Source organism: Stegastes partitus, unplaced genomic scaffold, assembly GCF_000690725.1.
Source record: "Stegastes partitus isolate 25-593 unplaced genomic scaffold, Stegastes_partitus-1.0.2 Scaffold320, whole genome shotgun sequence".
NCBI classification, from domain to species: Eukaryota; Metazoa; Chordata; class Actinopteri; family Pomacentridae; genus Stegastes; species Stegastes partitus.
In genome coordinates, this window is record NW_007578051.1 from 210,526 (window position 1) to 234,052 (window position 23,527).

Below are 23,527 nucleotides of genomic sequence, written 5' to 3' on the forward strand. Positions count from 1 at the left end.
ATTCTTCTTCTGCCACCACAGGAAAGTGGAAGCAGTTTGTTTTTTGGATGGTGTAAAAACAGAACTAACTAGGGCGCTACAAGATCTGCAAGCATTTAGGGAACGGAGGCGAGAAAATAAACATATTCGAGCACACAAACCCACAATGAGTTATCTCGAAATAGTCAACAGCTCTCACAAAAATATTCTCTTCCCAATAAATGACATTTCTGTGCAACCTTCTAATTAATATCTTGGTTTTCATGCGACAGCGGAACACACAATTCCCACAAAAACAGCCAGACAAAGTTTACTTTGCATTCAATACAAAATAGTTGTGGTTTATTCTTTTGGGAACAAAAAAATGGCAACAACTAAGTGTCACTTCGTATAATCAGCGATATCTACAGGAAAGAAACAACAATGGTTCCTTCTATCAATTACCATTTCCCACCAGGTTAAAATGATAACTTCAGGTGTGTTTCAATGTGGTTTGCCTTGGTGTGCATTTTTTCACATTATGTCTATTCTGAACATTAAAACGTGTTCATTTCAATTTAATTTCCCTTCAGCCGTCATGCCTGCAAAGAAAAACAAATCTGTCAATTTCACCGCTGAAAATGCTTTTTGTTTATACACAGCTTCAAAAACACTAGTGTCTGTACAAATTCCTATGAAAAAAATATAAATGACAATTCTGAGGAGAAAAAAAAAAACAAATACGAAATCCGTCATAAAAGAACATCAACATGCCAGATTGAATCCTAATGTTGTTTTTGTAACCGCTTCTTGACTTTTTGTTTTTTCCTCCCTTCGTCGTCTCCTGGTAGCTTTTCTCTGTTGACACCTTGGACATTATTTTCTCTCAAGGGCTACAAAGACAGATCCACACACAAATCACAATTTCCCCAAGAATGACATCCAGTTGTGCGTTGCTCTTTTCTGTATCCTCTTCATGGGTTTTTTTTTTTTTTCGGTTTTTCTCCAGCTATTTAAAAAATGAAAACGGACGCAGATGAAGCTTGAAGAGTTCTATATGGGAGTACGTGTGTTGTTTTGTTGTCACTTGCTGATAAATCTTCTTAAAGGGTACTTGTTCTTGGTGGTCCAGCTGGGTCCTTAGTCCATGAAGCTTGCTTCAATGTGTGCTTGCCTACAGTATTTCTACTTTACTGCTGGTAAGGGTTGACAAGGGGTGACCTGTGACCTTAGTGCAATGTTTCCCCAACTTTCTTTGGGAAAATTATGTTGATGATTTTGTCCCACATCTGCTTTGTTTTTTTGACTAGCCCTTGGTTGTCTTTCTTGGGGGGCTTCTAGTTTGTAACTAACAGGCCCACTTTTTCCTTCTTCAGTCCCTCTAGGCCCATGTGTGTCCTTTAGTTTGGGGGCTTCTCTGACCGCTCTACTCCAAACACTAAGAACAGAGCAAAAAGAAGCCTTATGATAAAATGGACACTTAAAGACTTTATCTGCAATAGTCCTTCAAGCCTCCAAATTTCCAGACGGTTGGCTCTTATTGGGTTAATGTGTCCAGTTCTTCCTCCCGAACGGATTCCAAAGTAGGAACTAGCAGGATGTCGAAGGATTTTCACACACGGAACAGAGCACAACGTCAGACCTCACTAAGCCGGAGCCGAGGAGAAAGGGGAGGGTGCTGTGGTTCTTTTTTGTAAACAACAAACATCCACTTCACGAGCCCACCTGTCCCTCTCGTCCATCTCCTCCTCCTCCTCCTCTTCCTCCTTCTTGTTCCCTCCATCTTTAGAAGAGACTAAATACAGCAGGTTCTGGATGGGGCAGAAGGGGGAGATTCGGGGGAGGCTGTAGGTAGTGTCGTAGGTAACAGCGAGGGGAAAGGTTGTCCCTGTGTGTTTGAAGGGGGATCTGTGTGTTTTTGTGTGTGCGTGTGTGTGAGTGTGAGAGTGTGTGAGGACGCCCTGCTGGGAGGATGTTAGGACTGTTTGAGGCGTTTGCGTGGGGGTCCGAGGAAAGGGCACTGGGCAGAAGCCAGGGAGCGATAAGCTTCGGCCACCAGGTGCGGATGAGACGCTACCATGGACTTCCACCCTGCTGTTTCCATCACCTCTGCAGCGTGACTGAAGGACAAGATGTGAGAGGAAAACAGACAGAGACACAAAAAAATAACATCTATTAGTTCAGGAAAACTTGATTTGTACAAATAAATATCTAGGACTGATACATCTCCTGATTAGTGTCTATCTAACTGTGTAAGCCTGAATGCTGGACATGTAAGTGTTACACCGTTTTATTAGTAGTCTGCCACGTTAACACTCAATCATTGTGTATCTTTATAACCATTTTTAACACAGACACACCATGTAAAATCAACTTGCTTATACAAGCAACTTCAGGAACAGGTTAAGTGATTATTAGGCTTCTTTTTTTACATAATTATTGGTAACTTTTCCTTAACAGCTAATTAATGATTAATGCAATTAAACCTAACAAATTTATCTTATTTCAACAAGCACTGCGTACAACCAGTGGGCCAAACAGCTACAGGAATGCTGTCCAGGTTAAGTTAGCTTTACTCACTGCACATGGCCCCGAGCATGAAGTCATTAACTGCTACAGAAGTCTGTCATGGTGGCCAGATGCCAGCTAAACCCTCCGATGCGCTCCCTATACAAACCCATCCATCCATTATCTATACACCGCTTAATCCTCACTAGGGCCGCAGGGGGGCTGGAGCCTATCCCAGCTGATTTAGAGCGAAGGCAGGAGACACCCTGGACAGGTCACCAGTCTATCGCAGGGCTACACTTAGAGACAGACAACCAAGAATCACATGTTTATGGGAGGAAGCCGGAGAACCCGGGGAGAACCCACGCTGCACGGGGAGAACATGCAAACTCCACGCAGAAAGATCCCAGGTGTCCCCACCGGCGACGTTCTTGCTGCGAGGCAACAGTGCTACCAACTGTGCCACCTTGCAGCCCGCGTATGAAACCACCTCACCCATTCACAACAACCAAAATCTAAACAGTAATGGGCTCCATCTGGTGGTGCAACCAGGTACTGCAGCTAGTAATACATGTTCTGGCATGTGTGTCCTTGGTGCTACTCCTAGCTGCTGTAGCCTTGTCCATCTCCATTATTATGGCTGTGTACATATTCAGCTCTAGCTAACTAATCATTGCTGGTTGAAGTAAAATACACTGGTATCAGTAAATCACTGGTTGTTGCCAGATTTAAAATTCTGGCATAGTGAGAAATACAGAGAGATTCTCCGAGCAATGATGGGCTTGATCAGCATTGTCTGAACTCATTTTAACAATCATTTATTCCATATGCTAGAGTCCTGAACTCCAGCTGTAATGTTGCAGGCTGTTAGGGCCGGGTCCATTTATTCTGTGTTGTTTACAATTACTCAGCCCAGTCTAATCAGCAGAGGTTTCTGAAGGCTTGTGTAATAACTGAAGAAATTAATTTATGAGTGGAAATCAGAGTTCATACATTCCGGCTTCCCTTGAGGTTTTCCTGCCTTAGAACCAATTTTCAGGGCATTCAGTTTTTCTGTGCATTAATGAAAAGCATATATAAATTAACCAGAGTAACTACATGTATATAGAATAGGACTGGGCAATAATTTAATTAATCTGATTTATGACCAGCAGCAGCACACTCTAATGATTTGCTAATCTTATCTTTTTTGCAAACTTCTGTGGCCCGAATTCCTTAATCAAAAAAATTAAAAACTCAACTGATTACTTACAGCTTTTTTTTTTTACAAATTTGAAAAGTTTAGCCAGTTAAAGCGTAACACAGCAGCAAAAAGTTACAGAGTTCATTGTTGCATAGCTGCTTCTTGTTTACAATAAAGAAAAGGACCTTGACCCTGTAGCTTTTTTTCTTGGTTTTGCATATATAGCCCTAGTTAGAGGGGAAAGGTGTATTTTAAACTATTTCTGAATCATGTGAGTTTATGTAGCGTGAAAACAAAATGGAATAAAACTGTAAACGGTTCCTAAGACTTAAAAAAAAAAAAAGAAAAAGAAATCACCCAGCCTGATCCGAATATGTGTGAGCAGACCGTCTATACAGATCAGAGTTATTATCACACATTCATCTGAGTCAACAGAAGAGGTGACGACAGATCTAGTTTGGAGTCAGGTTGCCCCGATCCCTCCGAAAACCTGAACAGGGTTTAATAATACCAGGCGGACCCCCACACAAGGCCACGTTGACTAATTAAAATATTTAATGGGACAGAGGCATCAAGAGATGAGGTGAGAGGGAGAAACTGGTCCCATCGGTAATGATGCCAAGATAAAGAAGAAAGACATGAAACAAACTGACACAACAACAGAGACAACATGTACAGTTGAGGATCTGTGAAGAAAAAAGGTGCTGGAAACCCAATTATACGAGAGGATGAGCTCTTTTCTGAGTGTGAACTCACTAGTTGATGAAGTCGACGGCCTGCGTTTTGAGCTGGTCGGCGCTGTGCAGGTCGGCGAGAATGAGGATTTCGGCAGCGTTTTCCACAGACAGACTGGTGCACAGAGCGTCCTCGCACATGACCTTCAGTCTCTCCAGAGCATACTGAAAGAGAGGGGGCACACCAAGATTAGGATGTCTTTCAATCTTCATTAGGATTCATGTTGTGTTTGCAGATATTAATCCAAGGTTCAAAACGAAACATCCGTCTGGCCCTATTATCCGTCGCGTAACATCTCTGAAAAAGAAATATATTATATAATAATATTTCATTTTTAAGCCATGAAAACATGGTAAAATAAACACTTCTATGCTTGACCTCAGAGAGAAACTGTGCCTTCAAGTCAGTCTCCCACTTGGTGTCATGGAGATGTGAGATCAGTGTGAAATCATCCAACTGTTTCCTGAAATCCTGATGGCTTACTGGGAAAAGGTTTAGTTGATACCAGGAACTTGCATCGGGGCTGAAGTCAAATCCAAATCACACATTGAACAACTCAATGAGCAAATTGGATTGGCTGCACTTAATGATATGATATATACCGTGCATCTGAGCCAGGCTTTAAACTGTCATCCCAGTGGTTTTACAAATTCAATTTGATGGTATTCCATGTGGTGACACTTCATTACATTTTAAATCTATTGCACAGTTAATAGTGGAAATAAATCCAGACTTTTAAAACAATAGATTGTAAATCAAATTTCAATAATATCAGTGAGAAATATCACACTTAGATATTCTCCTCATACTGTTCAGTCCATACTTTTACCATCTCAGGCTCAAATTCAACTTATTACAGGCAATATTATCTGTAGTGTTGTTTTGTTTACAGTAGATTCTTAAGAGAAACACTTTGAATTGTTTTTAGATGAAAAGATTCCCCTCACAGTTTCCATCATCATCCACAGAAAAAAAATTAAAACCAAGACAGCCATACCCAACAGATATCAAAGATATTAATCAATAACATCTTCCCAAACTGAATGTTCAGAACGTCTGTGTTCTTAATGTTTTGCACATTTGCCCATGAAGTACTTTCTCCACACACAATCATCGGAAAAGAAGCTGCCAGTGAATCAGTTTTCTCAGCGTCACAACCCCAAGAAATAACCCCGATTCATATGTACTGGGAGTCAACAGGAACTCATCCAGAGTCTAAGTCGCACATGATCTCGAGTGAGAAGGCCGCAAATATGTATGGACTCAAAACCGCAGAGATGCGATGAGGTACACGCTGCCGTGCATTTATCTTGTATTCTGCTATACGACACATCCACAGACTGTTAGGCTGCATTTCTACCACAGCCATGTTACCTTATCAGCTGCTGCAAGTAAGTCATCAGCCATTTTGTCCAGGTTGGGAGCTTTGTCTGTGTAAATGAAGCACATCATCTCTTTGAAGACCTCTGGCTCCACATCGTTGATTTCCACACGGTTCTAACCGGAGAGGAGAGAAGGAGGTTAGGTTTAAACATCTGGCTGTGACATGAGCTCCACTCATACTATACATTTCATTTTCTCCTCCATCAGCAGAATCTTTAAATAATGCCACAAAGAACACAGTTATTTGTGACATTTGTAAAGCTGATATGTAGAAATTGATGATTAAATTACTTTACTTTGATTCGAATTCAACCACCTTACTTTAAATGTAACCACTTCAGCTGTTCAGGTGTGATGAAGGGATGTGACAGACTAATGAGCCGAGAACAGAGCATGCTCAGGGGTTTGTTTGTGGAACTTTGTGTTTTCATCACATGCTTTCAAAGCAGTTTGCATCTAATGCATGTAAGTGAAACTACTGAACATTCTATTTTCTTTTCATCATCATCATTTTACTGCCCAGACCTTCAATTGTGATATGGAAAATACAAATATGCATTTTACTATTAATGTTTAGGTCATGCAGTGTATTCAAGCTAGATAACATCATTAGAGCTTCTCTTCATCATGCTAAGCAGCTGCACTTACGTCCGGGTGTCGGCTATAAGAGCTGCAAATGAGTACTAATTTAGAACGAACACCACAGTAGGTGTGAGGCAGACGTGGTGAGTGAAGCAACATATCCAGCCCTTAGATTAAACAATGTGGCAAAAATGAAAAACGCTACTTAATCAGTTTTTCTAGTTTAAAAATAAATATGATGCAATAAGTGCAGCCAAAATCAGCAGAGACCAAGAAGGGAGTCTAAAAGTAACAAACATCTGGGTTTTATAAATGATTTGTTTAAATTAATAACGTTTGTTTTTTCATGGTATTTGAACAAGTGATTAAGTGTGATCAACATCATGTGATGATTTATTAAATGGCTAAAACAACTTTTGTAAATCATGGTCTTGCCCAGTGTTCAGTTTACCGCTTTCCTCACAGAAATTCTCTTTTTTTCTTTTTCCTTTTACAAAGTTTACAACACAAAATCTAAAACAGCTTGGTTTAAGAAAGAAAAAAAAACATTTGAGCATCTACTCCTGCAATTTCTTTTTTTTTTTTCAATCGCATGTGCAAAAATGAAAAAAGCAATTCTCTGCTTCTGCAGGTTTGTCAGTGAAGGATGAGTCCTGACCCCCAAGTACGGCAGGACAATTACATTTCAGGTGCACTATCATTCAGTTTCACCAAACAGCTCTGTGCTGCAGCCGTCTGACAGCACACAATCCTTCACTCACCCTAACCCCTCAACACAGCAGCGAAAATTTGAGCAGCAGCGCCACCGAGGAACAAAATGAATTTATTTCTGAGAATAAAAAAAAAAAAAGCTTTGGGACCTTGGGCTCACCTTTTTGCTCTCTTCCATCTCGTGTTCAAACATGGCGCTGAATACAGGGGAACGGGCTGAGGAGCAGAAAGAGAAAATATGTTAATGTGCAATTAATTGTGGGATCAAGCAATGTCAGAGAAAAAACCAATAAAAGCATGTATGTGACCCATCTGCACTAAATCAGTCGCACTGTGCCATATCCAAAACACAGCCCGAATTACGTTAACGCATGATAAAATATTGATTTTGGCTTTATTACTTAGATCGGTCCATTTAGTTGTTTTCTACATGTAGGTAACATATAATATTACAGAGTGTAATAATATGACATATCACTGTCAAATACCATCAGCGTGCACGAGCGGTAGCACCAGAAAGAAGCCACAGAAATCACTTGTGTGCAGGCGGCGGGAACAATGTGTCATTGCCAGCCAATCCTGTCCCACGATTTGCGTCATGTGGTAGCAACATGCCGCTTTTGTTTACACATAATTGCCCAAGGTGCAATGCGACTGATTTCGTGCAGATGGGTCACATATTACAAATCACTTTGATCCACACACACACGTAAGCATTTCAAACTGGAGGAACAAAGGGGTGCATCTGAGTCATGTCTGTACCTGCCAGAATGGCTTTGTGGGCCTGAAACTCCTGACCAGCCACACACAGGGAGCAGTCTGTGAAGCGAGAGTTCTCCCACAAACCCCCCAGCTCGTCTGCTAGCCGGCAGTCAGGAACCTTCACCATGTTCATGGTGTTCTGGCCAGATATGTTGACTGAGTCCTGCACCACACTCACCTGAGGGACAGAAAGTCAGCAAGATGTAGTAAACTAAAATTGCACCGTAAGGAGAAGAAGCATAGACTTAGAGCAAGTTAACTCGAGGACGAGGCGGTGTACCTCACAGAAGAGTGTGAGCTTGTCGTCAGGTAGAAGACCGTTGGCTTCATCCAGGAGGAAATCTCTCCGGATGAACTTTTTAAAGCCCCAGTCTTTCCCTTGGACAAAGCGATACGCCCTCTGGCTTTCTGCAGACAAAAAGGACACACGCAGGTCATAACAAGGTTAGTCCAAGAAAATGGGCATTTCTGACAGCAGAAAATCGCCTCCACACTGGGATAACACGACTCTTTCACGGATTCTGGTTCGGATAATATTTTGTCCTCACCCATGGCTTTTGTCTCCTCTCCCTTGGCGTTGAGGATGGAGAACTTGAACTTGGCGCGCACCTCAGCCTTTGGACAGCTGACCAGCAGCAGGTAGAGTGACAGGTAGTCTTTGCTCTCCTCATCCAGGCCCTTGGGATTCACTCGCAAACACCTGTTGGTGAAGCAACAGTTCACAGCTCTCATAATTGGGGACGGAGGAATTAATGTATCAACATGTTTTTATTGGTGTAAATTACCTTGCAGATTACTCACTTGATGATATTAAGGATGTGTAAATCAACTAATTTAATTGTTTCCTGTGGTAGAATTTTAAACTGGACTAGATGCCATTTGGACCAAAGCAGAAAAGGTACTTACTCTGATTAGGACTTGGCTGCATGTATACAGCTTTTAGAAAGGGGAATGAAGTAAGCTGCTGAACTTCATGCAGCTTCTCTTTGCTCCTGCTGCGTATTTACTCACAGTAGGCTCATTTTCACTGCAATTTAAAGTTCTGCACCTTTATGGAGGTGGCGACAAGTAGAGACCACTGTCTTTTATGCAGTATAACACAGTTATAAAGCCATAAATGGAAAAACAAATAGAATCAGCATGTACATTTCTTCATCTGCTCTGTGGAAAAACAGCCTGCAGACAGTTATATTGTAAAAGTCCCTGAAGTTTTATTAGTTGCAGCTGAGTTTGTAACAGTTACTAAGTTGTGCACAGGAGCTCAGAAGTTGTTGTTTTATACACAACCTGGTTATTGCAAAAGATTTATTTTGGGCATTTTTTTAAACAACATCCAGAATAAGGTGTTTTGAAGAAATACATTTTAAGTTTAAATTTGGCTACATTTTCTGACAGAAGCACGCGTTACAGAAGAATAGTTCAAAGAGTGTCTGAACGGTTGAATATCTGATGATTCTTTGTAAAAGGTTTTTTAAAGCAACACAGCGTCTATTTAGTTGGTGCACATGTACACGATCTAATAGTCTGACTGCTTTGTGAGGGTCACGGTGAGAATCCGACAAAACACAGTCAGGGTTCTGCACGAGATTATTTTTCTGAATTACTTGCTGGATTATTAGAAAAAGTCTCAGAAAGACTTCCATCAAAGAATCTGCCACGTGTGTGTTTTGATCAAACATGATGGGATTCTATGAATGGTTTCCCAACAGTCCCATGTCTTGTGATGAAACAAAGCAGGCGAACCCACCATTTCAGTTTGTCGTTGGCCCCAGAAGAGAAGGTGGAGCTCTTGATGACCTCACCCATCTCCTCACGACAGAAGCTGAAGTTGTTGATGGTCCACATGTAAGAGAACTTTACCACTTTGATCTGATAAAAGGAAAAACATGAAGTGAAACTCAGATTGACTCATTAGAGGGTTTAGACAGCAGTTCTCACATGTAGCTTTTCTTTTTCTTTTTTACCTGTGTATAGCACCAGCTCTCGGCCACAGGCCCGCTGGACATTTCCGCAGGGGGAGGGGGACTCGGGACTCTTGACATTGCCAGCGTGACAGAAGGTGTTGGGGGCAAGAGGGTGAGGAGGAGGAATCTGTCACTTCCACTCGTCAATGTTCAGTCCTGACGTCCATCTGCATCAGTGCACGCCAGATGGAAGCAGTTTGCCCCCTGCAAACAGACAATGTGACTGTGAGTGTTTGGTCGGACGAGAATTAAAACCATCATCTTAAAGTTCCTCCTGTTTAGCTTCTAACACATTCTCTAACACACAGGCAGGCAACGGCACGCCACATAACAATTTTTTAATTTGTATTTTTTTTAAACAAAGCACAGCTCATTGTGATGCAACACACAAGCACTGTATCTTTCATTAATCCAGGTAAGACTCAATATCATTAAATTCATGTGGCCACGCTACCTGCTACTGAGGTTTGCTGGGGTTAGATAAATTGTCCCCGACCCGCGGGGGGACAGCGGGAGATCGATGGCCCGTGCCTGTTCTAAGATCAATAGCTGCTGCAATTGCAATTAAGTCTCAAAAATGAACTGCAAATAAACAAGCTGCCTCCCAGGACTGTGACGGGGGGGCTGGAGCCACCGGCCAAATCCAAGTTCCCAAATTAACTTCAAGTCACACAGGAAGGCCACACAGATTAGTGATGCACACGAAACTTCCAATTACACACAAACTCTAACGAACTTCTTTCCCCTATTAGGAATTCACCTATTATCAACGTGAGTCATTATTTAGGCCCCTTTTTAGCATTTCTCCAGTTATCTGTATCATTATTTGCATTGACAGATTATCTATAAGGGCTGCAAGGTGCCTCGGTGGTTAGCGCCGTTGCCTCGCAGCAAGAAGGTCGCTGGTTTGCGTCCTGGTGAGGACACCCGGGATCTTTCTGTGTGGAGTTTACATGTTCTCCCCGTGCAGCGTGGGTTCTCTCTGGGTTCTCCGGCTTCTTTCCACACAGTCCAAAAACACGTTGAGGTTAATTGGTGATTCTAAATTGTCCGGGCGGAGCAAAGCAAAAGATGTGATTTCACTGTTCCCCCAAAACAGTGAGAGGAATTATTTTAGGGGAACATTTGCAAGCAGAAAGGCCAGAACAGCAATTAAAATGACTACTCCACTGAATAAAGAATAGCAGAGCTGCCACGCTGCATAATCTAAATCCTCTGCTAAACTTGAAATGTTTAGTGTGGTTGGCTGCTGCCCAGAGATTGGTGCTGTTTCCTGTAGAGAAGTTTATTTAGAAAACAGTGACACTCTGACAGTGGAAGAGGAGGAGAACGTGAATCGCAGTGCCAATGGTAGCTTTATACCTACTGAAAATGAGACTATATAGTCCTTAAAATAAGTCATTTAAACTGCCTCTTGCATGACTGAGACATCACAATTACAAATATAACATAAACCTTCTACAATTATAAAAATCCACACATTAAAAGGATAAGATTTCATATATATACCATCTAGACACATTAATGTATTGAATGATAAATTATCTGCAATTACATCGTGGTTTTTGGCCTCAGCTGTAGTCAAAATGCTTCACCATGTTTTTCATTCACAGACAGACAACACAATGGTGGCAGAGCTGCTATCAGGACCAACTCCAGCTTCACTTCTTGCCAAAGGACACTCTGGCATGTGGAGGGGCCAAGAATCAACCAACCCTGCAATTAGTGGACAACCAGCTCAACCACGAAGCCACAGCTGTATTGTATAAATCCCACGAGGAGACCAAAACAAACAATGTCTTGCCAGTGTAGCCAGAGACTGATAGTTTACTCCTCCTATCCCCTGTTGTTATCCAAAAATGACTAAAACCACATCAGTGAGACAAACTTGTTGAGTGTTATTGGTCAGTTATTCAAATATAAACTGTCCTGCTGCTATAATTACTCCCTGAAGCACCAGTGCATTAATCCAGCTCTGAAAATAGTACCCAACCACTGCAATACATCCTGTTTGACTAAAGTTTTCTTTAAAAACAAGTTAAAAAGCCAGCTGTTTTAAAAGCATATCCAGCCCTTTTGAAAAATTTAAACCTATATTGTGAAGCATTATGAAGATTTACAGCTTTAGAAGGAAGCAGCACACCTGTGGCTGCACATCGAGAACAGGACAGAGAAACTGGAAAGTGCTGAGATAAATGAAACTGTTGGTGTCAGTGGACATAACTTGCATATTTTGAGATCCAACAAAAAGCGTGCAGTGTTGCTTCTGATGTTAATAAAGTACCAAATCATGATTAGAAATCCTAGTGCGTGCTGGGATAGGATCCTGCCACCAGCAACAAACAACTTAGTGCAGCGACTGTTTAAAAAAAAAAAAAAAAAACTGCCTCTTCAGGACATTTCTATTTTAGTGTATTGAAACAAAACAGTACATATAGCACACGGTCCCCAACTACGTATGTGCACCAAGTGTGAAATATGTCAAGAAAGGTGAAGAACACACACACACCAGTATATATAAACAATTACCATTAATGATTAAATTCTCAATATGGCCAAGTGTAGTATTCAAATCACAGAAGCTGCCTTTTTTCTTATAAAAAGGTCAAATATGTCGCTAAATAAATTAGAAACAAAGCATTGTGGTGCAAGAAAAGCCCCGACCTTTCAATCCCATTCACCAGACACAAAAATCACATCATATCACAACATCTGTCCAAATAATTGCATTACATTGTTTTGCATCTCATTCAGGCCCAATCTTGGCACAATTCCACATTCAGTCCACAGCCAGTGAGTGAACAATGCGCCGTGCTTCCCCTCGTATGCCGATACAACACTCGTCAGTTTCTTTTGTGGCTCTCCGTTAATTTGTGGCCTTTTTTCCTCCCCATCGTTCACTATCTTTTTTCTATTTCACCAGTACTCTATCCCTCAATCCATCTGTACCTTTCTCTCTCACACAGAGAGTCTTTAATGTCTCTATGTCTTCATCCATAAATTCAATTTGAGTCAAAGCTCGGTGTAACAAATTGTGACAGCTGGGAGCTGAGCTCTCCGCTCCTGATGATTACACTGAATGAAGGTGATACATCGACTGTGAAGCTGCTTAGAGGCTTTGTGAATTGTAAAGTCTGAACGGACTGAAAACTGGACTCAGGACACACTTTACAACAAACCTGAACAGATTTCTGGCATTAAATCTTTACTTGACGCCTTTTAAAACGTTTAATGCTACAACATACTTCATAAATCCATCAAGTCTAAATTTGCCAAATAGAATTTTTAAAAAGACCGATGTGGCACAGACTGTACAGTATTGTGTGTAACGTGGGACGAGGACACTTCTGTGATCTGATCTTCTGTGCAGCAACAGTTCATGGATTTCTACCCACCTGAACACCTTTTTGGATGGGACTGGATGTTCACAGCATGAACACACGGCTAAGAACTCTTGATGAACTGAGTAATACTACCAACAGTTAAAATGCTAAAACGTTAGCAGGAGGTGAAAAAAAAAAAACTTGAGGCAATAAGACGGTCTCATTAGGAAATATGTGTGTGTCACAAAGTGTATTGATACCAGGTCAGCATGTGCTCCTGTCCTGATTAGCAACACACATTTTTAATAATTTCCAATAGTTTGTAATGCCAACAATCAATAATAAATGTATCATTAAATGAATGAACAACAGTGGATTTTTTTTTTATCTCCTATGCTAATAAAACCATTTCTAACCAATTAGGCTCAGTGTTCACCATAAAATCAGCTCAGTTACACGAAGAATGTGAAGGAAAATCAAACACCAGGTACTGAAATTTGGGGGGGGAAAAAAAGAATTGCCAATTTAAAATTCCTATTCAACAAGCGGACCGCCAAAATCCAAAGTACTAAACACAGCAAATGAAGTTTTTTTTCTTCCACAGTAAATAACCTGGAACACTGTTGATCTCTTCTGAGTGGTTTGATATCAAAATAACAATCGAACCTGATCGACATGATGGAGTGGACGGTTGGTTTACTGTATTTAGCGTTAGTCCAGCTGCTGGAAACAGCTGCTCAGCTGGAACAGATGTCCAGAAATACGGTCACAACAACTTCATCGGTCAAGGAAATCCTTTAATAGTATAAATAGAATGTTTTTATACCCAGAGCAAAGCGTTACTGAAACCCTTCATCAGTTTAGCTTGAACGTTGTTGTATTCACAGTCCTGCTGCTCCTGAACATCTGAAACTGGACCTCAGGCAACTGGCTAGCTAAACCCACAACCCTACCACTGGTATCACTGAGCTCATGGTGATGTTTGTAAAGTTCTTGGTCTGCTTTCATATCTGAGTAGCTACAGGTGAATTATTTTTTTTGCATTCATTGTTTCTTTCACTGACTGCCACAGTACAGCTGATGCTAATCAGGGTGTCATTAGTTTTGCCGGAACTGAGTCATAAACCAAAGTTTTGGACGAATTATAGACCGTCTCTGGTGAAATTCACGTGTTTTTTTACCTTGTAAACGTGTACATATGTTTTTTATTCTTACAGGCTTTCTCGATCTGACATCAGCAGTGATAACATCAGATCGATGCCGCTGCAGCTTTTCAGAGCGAGTTGTTGTGCTGCAGTGATTGGAAGGCCTGCAAAACACATGTTCTCCCTGATCTGACTGGTGATTGGTTTACACGGTAACTCAACAAACCATCTTTTTTTGGTCACTCCATCTTAAATAATCACATTTTTAGAACAATTTCTGCTCAGACATCTCTGATTTGCCTGAACATAAAACATCGTTTATAAAGATGGTTGTGAAATTTTAGATTGATATATCAAATACTTTCTCAGATATTATTTTTTCAAACAACTTTTTCATGACCTTATGTTGCCGATTATTCTGGTAGATTAATCGTAGCAACTGGACTTGCTTGAGTTCCTTGAAGACGTTTCACCTCTCATCCAAGAGGCTTCATCAGTTCTGACTGATTAGTTGGGAGTTCCAGATACTTATATAACACCTTTCAATTGGGGTTGTTACTCCTCCCCCTCGTTATGTGAGTCGTTAGTGCTCCCCCTACCACAATGGGGTTCGTTAAGCTGTTTCGTGGCGAGGTGTGGATGTGGTTCCATCTTACTGGGGAGAGTTCTTAGGACTGAATTGTAAACAGGTGAGAGGTGATGCCTCAGACCTCCACCTCTGTTGAGGAAACAAAAACCAAAACTCAGGTGTTAATGGCTCCTTAACCCTTTCAACACGCGATACCAGTCCGCAGCTTTTACCCCGTTCAACCCTGCAGACCGCTTTACCGTTCTGCTGCTTTGATCCCGTCCACCCTGTAGACCGGTAAAGCGTCTCCAGTATATGGCAACTTTCTGTTACATTCATTTTGATTGTCTATCAGTGGGAATCCCTGTATGTGAACAAGCATTCAGTCATGAAATAAATTATGCTAATAAATAATAATAACAATACTAATTGCATACAGGGTTCTCGCTAGCATCATAACAGAGTAACGACCCGTTTCGCTGCTGCCTGAAAAACCTTCGCTGCAAATTGGGCCGACACGTTTTTTGCGAGGGTATGTAACAGGAAAATATTGAACAACAAGCGCCGATGGAGTTTCACTACCGTTGTCTTCGCTGCTATTTGCTAGCATAATCGGCGCTACCCGTTAGCAGCAGCAAAGTCCAGTTGCTACAATTAATCGACGAGAATAACCATGACCTGGATGTCTGAGAATCTTCAGACTTATGCCACAGTTAGCAGATAGACAGCAGGTGAGCTGGTCTTATGGCCCCTGATGGCCGGTCCACAAACACACCTGTAACTCCATCTTATACGTTCTCTGACTCGCATGTGCGTCGTCTTCTGCTTAATTGGTTAAATATTTGTAATCAATTACATTATTACAAGCAAATTAACATTTAGTCATTAACATCACCAGTACTGGTACATATTGAACTGTAAGAAAAACAATTTATCAACAGGTCCAATTACATGAAGGAGTCTATCCAGCACAAAACACTTCATATCAACAGCTGTCTCTACAAAAAATTCAGCAAATGAAGGCCCAACCAATCTTCCTGATTCTTTCGCAGCGGCAACTGGTAAGATGGAGCGAGAAGAAGATAAAGGAAGAAAGAACAGGGAAAGAAAATGAAAAGTAAAGTGATAGAGAAGCCAAATAGAAAAACAGGTGATGATTGAAAGATGGAGCACCGCCTGTGGAACCATTCACCAAGATAAATTGCCACCAAAAGAGGTTATATAGAGACAAAAGAAAATCAAACAGAGGTATGAGAGAGAAATCAAATACAGATTTGTGGACAGTTGACTGAGATGAAGACGCACGCTGCATTGAAACTTTAGGTCAGGCAACAACGGTTCATGCACTGGAGGGTCCTTTTCATTAAGCCATGACGCAGAGATTTAAGGCAGCCTGTTAATAATTACAGCTACATATGTACTCTATCCTCGTCTGCTCAGCCATCTGATGGTTTTACAGGCAGTCATTATCTCTACACTGTCGTTTTTGTTGGCAGTGGTGAAGCTCTACACTCAGCCTGCCAGTTCATATTTGTGGCTTCGGTCTAATCAGTGAGTTTGCATGAAGATTCTCCAGAAAACTATGCACGCACGCGATCAGCTGCTGTTAGTTCAGAGCTGTAGGTTAGTGCTAATTCAGACTGCCTACGGTGACTGCTTCATGTTTGAGCTGCTGAAACACGAGGCAGCTTCTATTGTATGAACTGCAACATGTCATTCATCAAACATATGCTAATAAAAACAAAAGCAAAATGAAAAATTCAGTAAATTCAAGCAAGCAACAAACAAGTGAAACTTTACACGATTGTACTGCTGCTTGAAAAACATCACACCAGAGGAGCACGAAATCAGATCATGGCTGCAAATATTACTGTTTGACTTTCTTACTTTGTTTGGTTGCAAACAGCATTTGCACTGGCTCAGAATTAGACTTTGGGGGGGTGACCATGCACGACAATTAAGATGATCCTCGTTACCTTCACAGTAACGAGTCTGTAACTTTATCTGACAGAAATCTATGCACTTTCCTGTTAATTCTGACAATTTGTTAAACAAAGACATCTATCTTATTGGGACAAATGAAACCCAAATTTTAAAAAAAGTTGCTATTTTTAATTTCTTATCATTTTAGTTCTGGTTGATTTTCCTTTGGTGCGTGTCGTTACCACGGTAACCTCGTGTGCCATCAGATCAATTAAGAATGAAACTTTCAGGAAATAGGAAGTTATCCTGTCACCCACTTGCAGTCCTACACATTCTTCATAAGTTAGATTCTATAATTTTGTCAGCTTGACTGTCCACACTGTAAACTGCTGGGTTGCTTTTCTCCTGCATGCCTGTTCGTTGTTCTTTTCTTCCTGTTAAAAGTTATTTTGAAGGGAGCTTTTTTTCTTATCTGAATATAAGGTCTAAGAACAGACTGTAGCATGCTGAACAGACCGTACAGCTGCTCAAGGTAGACTTGTGATATGTGATATTGAGCTACATGAATTAAAATGATTCACAACAAGCGACAGCCACTAAATTGTGGAGTACGTTTTGATCAAAGATGCTTCGCTTTTCAGAAACAAAACCTTAAATATCACTGGCAGAAGTTAAAGGTAACATGATAAACACGTGTCGTCTTCAGCTGAACTTTCACCCGACAAGATATGCGCTTATCGCCAATATACACAAATGATCTATGTCCAATAAGTCGTCTGATCATCTCAGTTTTTTTTTTGTGAGAAGTAAAGCTAGCACATGACTTTTACACTACAATCCAGTGACGAGCAAACTTCACAGCACACCTGATCCAAGGTGACCACAACAAGCAAGTAACTACCAGAACAAACAGGCCACGCTGCCACTGCTCAGTAACATCGTGCTCGTAATATTTACAATCCACTGACATGTTACAGTTTATCAGCAGACTAACTGAGAGCAAGAAAATGCAGCAACGCAGCCAGAAATGGGAAATTCAAGAGTCAGGACAAGAGGAACAGAGACTTTCGTTTAAAGGGTCAAAACACATCTGAAATTCGCATGAATAAACGTACATTTGTAGCTATATGACACATACAGTGGCAGTCATGAATGCCATGTTGTTTTCCTGACATTTAACTCCACCGACCAAAAAAAAAAACAAAAAAAAAGGGGGACAAATCAATCTCTGCTCTAAATTAAAGACTGGAGGTATGGAGGCATTTCTGAGGGCAATTTCCAAGGGGGGGATGGAAAAATTGCAACCCTTGTCGAAGTGTCAGTGAACACAATGTCTGTTTCCAAAGCTTTGGTCTTTGAGGACTGCAGTAAGCCACAGACGGACCTTAAAACTATAATTGGTACAGGGAACGGGGATCGATTGCGGAGCGCGTGTTCGGCCTCTGTGGGAGCGATTTCATATTCTGCCCTTGGTCATGGTGCTCCTCCTTTCCTAAAAACTCAATCTCAGAGAGGTATGAACTATTGATTTTGCTACAGCGATCAGCTTGCCTCGCTCTCATCCTCGACTTTGTGCAGACCCACAATTACACTGAAGGGGATTTGACAGGGCAAAAAAGCATTAGCAACCCCGGCTTCACCCCCTGTCTGTACTTCCCAACTAAAATCCTGCTCACTTCACAAGGCGTCGGAGGTTAAAGGGAGGAGGGACCTCAATGCATATCTAATGTCTCCAGTCACCTGCTTCATACTATTACCTACAGCCACACTTGCTGTTTTCACCTCCAAGGGCAAATATTCCTGCCAGATAAAAACAAACATGGCAAGCAGTTCATTCATTAAAGCCCTCTGAGCAACACTCGACCCACTCTTTCCATTACTTTATTTTATTTTTAAATGGTAAATTAATGGAAAAAAGGCCTTGGTTGCCGCAAAAAGCAAAATGAAAAGAAAATAACCCTTCCAAAACCAAAACCAACCAAAATGGTTGAAAAAAAAAAAAGTGAAAAAAATCAACCAAGGGCCCCCCAAAGCAATGGTAAAAAAGGGAAAAGAAACCGGAATTAAGGGAATAAAAAAGGGAAAACAAGGGGAAAAAACACCCCAATAAAAGGGCCGCCAAAAAATAAGAAGGCCGGGCCCAAAAACAAATTCCGCCGCCCAACAATCCGGCCCAAGAAAGAAGCCCCACACAAACAACCACAGTAACCAACACACCAGCAGTGTGGGGGGGTAGGGGGATAGGGGGAGATCAAAAGAGAAAAACCGATACCAGCACAGCGAACAAACAGTCAGCTATTCAGGTCCAGCCCTACATATTAGAGCTGCACAATTAATCAAATATTAACAACAATAACAAACTTGTCATCCAACAATTACATGAACATGATCTACAGTGATAAATCTCACATTAGAACACCTCATGTCACTCTTTTCAAAGTATATGTTGATCACACATCTGTCTGAGTTGCTGCGCTGCAAAAACTAGTCTGCAGAGACTCGAGGCTTCTCTGTGCACAGCTGCCTCAGCGAGCATCTGCTGCAGCCTGCATGTGAGGTGTTTAGGGAACACTGGTAAACTGTACAATCTGTCAACAAGTACTTATTCAGCAAGTGAGGCGTTTTGGGTATAAATTCATTCATATTTTGCCTCTAGGAGATGTGTTCAAGGTGAAGATGAGCCTTTTGTAAGTCCTACCTTGATGTAAACATTTGTACATAAGCAGGAATGCACATTAAAGTGAAACCAGTGCTCTGTTTATTTAAATAAAAAAAGTCAAATCAAAAATACTGAGACCTTAAAAATCGATGAGTAATTGTGATAATCATGACATCAAAATAATCGTGATTATCATTTTACATACAGAACAGTATCTGCAAATACTCTTGTATATCAGCTCATCAGACACACACACGAGTAACGTCTTATCTATCAAAAAGAAAACATGAAGAGTGTCAGGATGTTACGGTTTCCTTGAACCTTCACATAATTTAAGTATACACAATAAAATGAGAAGAGTGGTTAAATCAGACTTCATTTGAAAAACAGAGTCGAACTATTAGAATTCACATCGACCACCTGAGTATAACACCGTGGAACATAAAGAATCCATAATATACTGTATAGAAACTGTACAATCTACTCTACTAGCATTATTTCTGTACATCCAGCTGAGAAAAATGTAAGTATTGTTACTACCCAGTAGTAGTCAGTCAAAAGGTATGAAGCAATTTAGTGTCTGAAACTGTCTCAGTGAGCTTTCCCTACATATCAGTTACATATTATCAAGAAATATCCATCCATCCATTATCTATACACCGCTTAAGCCTCACTAGGGTCGTGGGGGGCTGGAGTCTATCCCAGCTGACTGGGGGTGAAGGCAGGAGACACCCTGGACAGGTCACCAGTCTATCACAGGGCTACACTTAGAGACAGACAACCAAGCACACTCACATTCACACCTACGGACAATTAAGAATCATCAATTAACTTCAACATGTTTTTAGACCTTGTGGGAGGAAGCCGGAGAACCCGGAGAGAACCCACGCTGCACGGGGAGAACATGCAAACTCCACACAGAAAGATCCTGAGTGTCCTTGCTGCGAGGCAACGATGCTAACCACCGGTCCACCTTGCATCCTCAAGAAATATCAAGTAGGCAAATTTAACAATATTCTTCATTTAGTAATGCTTTCCCAGCGAGGGATGAAATAATGGTTTGACTCCTTTTCATGATACAAAAATCTGATCACATGAATGAAGCGTATTTTAAACTACAGTCGTAATTCATCACCTGACAAATTACACTTAGAATTGTTTGATAATGATAATGGCAAATTTAAGGGTAAACTTAAACATGTATAAATGGCAAAAGGAAGAACTCAAGAAAAGTTTAAAATAAAGACCACTTCTAGTCTGCTGCATGGCAAGACAACAACAACGACTCCAGCTACTGCAGGCAGCACGAGCTCCTAAATCGTTCTGACTAATAAATTGTATTTTCATCGTCATATGCCCATGTGCAATAAATGTATGACAAAAACTGCGCTGAATATCAAAAATGATTTCATTTACACACACCATGCCTTCACAGACAGCAGGTGAACATCTGACCTAACACATGAAGCTCTGGATACCTGCGTCATACCTTCAGATGGAGTTTCAGATAGTTGTTAGCAGGGAGCAGGGACAATAAAACTATAATTTGTTATATTTACAGTTAAATTAATGTTCTGTTTAAGCGGTTATTCGTGTGCAATTTGTTCATTTAAAGCAAAATTAAGTTAATTTCTAAATTGAGCGTTTGGGGTCTATATTAGTGGCGTGTATTTATCACAAATCATATCGTCATCGCAGTGCTAAACAATGCAGATCATCCTCATATCATGAAAGCTCGATATCATCAAAATAATACAAATCCCTACAGTTAGTAGCATCAGTTGTAGATTTCAAGGTCTTGGCTGGATGCATCTGGGAACGTTCCCCAGTGGTGGATCATTTTTATGTCTGTCATACAACCGCAGTATAATCTTTGTAGGGATATTGTGCTAGACAGCATCAGACTATATTGGTGTTTATCACCTGCATGAGAGATACACAAACCTCCTTCTGATAAGGAAGTATGGCATTAGCAGTAAAACCATTGAGCGGTGTTTATCAGTTTCCAGAGAGCTGGACTCATTCACACCACTGTGTCTGTGCTGATGAGACAATATAAGTGTGTTCAGTCTCTCTGGGTCTCCACTGAACTTCATCATCACTCAAACCATTCACCGCTGACAGCTGGTCAGCTTAAGGGCTCCTGAGCAGCTCCATGAAACGTGACTCAGGAAACAAACCACAACGACATGAACATTTACAGCCTTCATTTATCCACACAGGGCATCAGCTAAATAAAAACATTAACAAGTAGGAAGGCCCAGCTCATAAACCCACTTGTTCCTGACATCTATTATGAATCGCTTTAATTTAAATTGACGCCACAAAGTTGGCATGTAACGTATTTCTATTAAACTTTCCATTTCAGGAGATCATGTTGGGAACTGAAACTCACACTTTGCAGTGAGTTGTAGGCGGTGACAGTAGCAGGTAGTTAACCTGCTAACAATACACATAATCAGTGTCCTGCTTTGAATTCGTATTCTTCTTCAAATAAAAGAAAACTGCGCCCACGAATAGAACAAAACACAGCGGTGACAACGTCCGACACCGCTATAAGTCCATAAATCCTGCCGCTAATCCACACAATCTAGCGACAGCACGGCGGCTAACTGGGTACGAGCTAGCTGGCTAGTTAGCCTCACTCCTGTATCGGCTAACCAAAGCCAAACAAAAAGGTCGGGCAAATTACCGGGAAAAGTGCGACTAAAACTGCGACATGACGGCCTCTGTCGTGTGATTTTAAGTGTTTAAACCTTATATTAGTTCTTTCTGTTTTATTTGTCGACAGACTTACCTTTATATTGGGTTAAATTGCAAACGCTAGTTGTCCGGGGTCTTCTGTTGTTGTTAGCTAGCTGTCTGTACAACTGGCTGAGCTCGACAGTCTGATGTTGAGGAGAGCACACCCTGCTGCCTCGGAGTGATTTTACAGACTATAAAATGACAATGAAAAATGGAGCAATGCTACCTATCTATCTATCTATCTATCTATCTATCTATCTATCTATCTATCTATCTATCTATCTAGTTTCTCTTTGTAGCTTAGCTTGTTTGGCTAATTTCGACAACTTTCTCCTCCTAGCATGTCTCGAGGTGGAAATCATTCACAAGGATGCAGAGGGCACCGTTTAATTTCTGCTACCACTGAAAACAAATTTTTCTTAATTTAATCAGCAGAGAAGATAAGCTGTAACTCATCTATTCTGTCGCCTCCTGCCGAGATTATAACACAGCGGGCCAAGATGAACGGATATGGACTGTTAAAGGTTGGATTTAATTAAGGCGTAGCTGTAATTAATCTGGATTCATCAGCTCACCTTCAGTGCATCCATAATAAATCTCGGCCCTCTATTAATGTTAAACGTCTTTGGAAGCGTCTCAGGGCGCAATAACTGGACGAACGAACTTGTAATTTCGGCAGAAGTTTTCTAATTCAGCTTCTGTGTTTACCTTCTGTCCTTCAGACTAATGGAGCAGTTGGACTGTTGTGATGATTTCGCTCCATCTAGTGGAGGAGGATGGAGCTCTGGTCCAGACGAGCTGCGAAACTCACCAGCTTCTTGTGCAAACTTCATCTGATCATTCTGCACAATTAAATATTAAAAAGTTTTATTTTTCCTAAGTACAGTATAGTGATCAATGAATCAAAAGTAAGTCTACTATAGTTAGAGAAAACACTCAAATATATTATGTATTATTCTATATTATAGTATTCTATGTATTATCTTTATATATGTTTATGTATTGTTTCAGTTATTCTTGTGTGTTTTTGTTGTTTATTGTTCTATCTATACTTGAGACTGTAATGCTTGTTTTTGATATTTTATTGTCTGGACCCCAGGAAGACAAGCTACTGGGGATCCTTTTAAATACAAATACACAAATAAATGGCATCCAAGACATCAGTGGTTCTCAAACTTCTTGAGCTACGACTCCCAAGACAACATAAGTCTGTGTTCGTGACCCCCCAATTTGAGTTACTAATATGGCATAAGTAATAACTTTGTTGTTCATGCATTAATGTGTTAAAAATCAACATGTTAATTCCACAGATTAATCTCTTTAATGTTTAACACATTCATTTTCTTTTGAATTAATGAATGAATTTAATTTATTTTGA

General features: G+C 40.8%; 1 protein-coding gene across 1 annotated transcript; it reads right to left on the bottom strand.

The window, feature by feature from the left end:
* Positions 1-288: 288 nt before the first annotated feature.
* On the bottom strand, positions 289-22,282 carry LOC103358562 (speckle-type POZ protein). Its single transcript, XM_008283581.1, has 10 exons — positions 22,202-22,282; positions 9,787-9,990; positions 9,570-9,691; positions 8,371-8,522; positions 8,103-8,230; positions 7,823-8,000; positions 7,221-7,276; positions 5,759-5,881; positions 4,406-4,548; positions 289-2,078 (listed from the first exon to the last, which is right to left on the bottom strand). The coding sequence occupies exons 2-10, from the start codon at positions 9,862-9,864 to the stop codon at positions 1,934-1,936; spliced, it is 1,125 nt and encodes a 374-aa protein (XP_008281803.1). The 5' UTR covers positions 9,865-9,990; positions 22,202-22,282; the 3' UTR covers positions 289-1,933.
* Between the last annotated feature and the right edge of the window lie 1,245 nt (positions 22,283-23,527).

Bases quoted from the DNA above. Each gene is read 5' to 3' on its own strand.
- LOC103358562 (XM_008283581.1), bottom strand. From the start codon at position 9,864: ATGTCAAGAGTCCCGAGTCCCCCTCCCCCTGCGGAAATGTCCAGCGGG. The intron at 7,277-7,822 runs GTACAGACATGA...TCTGCTCCTCAG, and splicing joins CCACAAAGCCATTCTGGCAG to CCCGTTCCCCTGTATTCAGC. The intron at 5,882-7,220 runs GTGAGCCCAAGG...CTCTCCGGTTAG, and splicing joins AGATGGAAGAGAGCAAAAAG to AACCGTGTGGAAATCAACGA.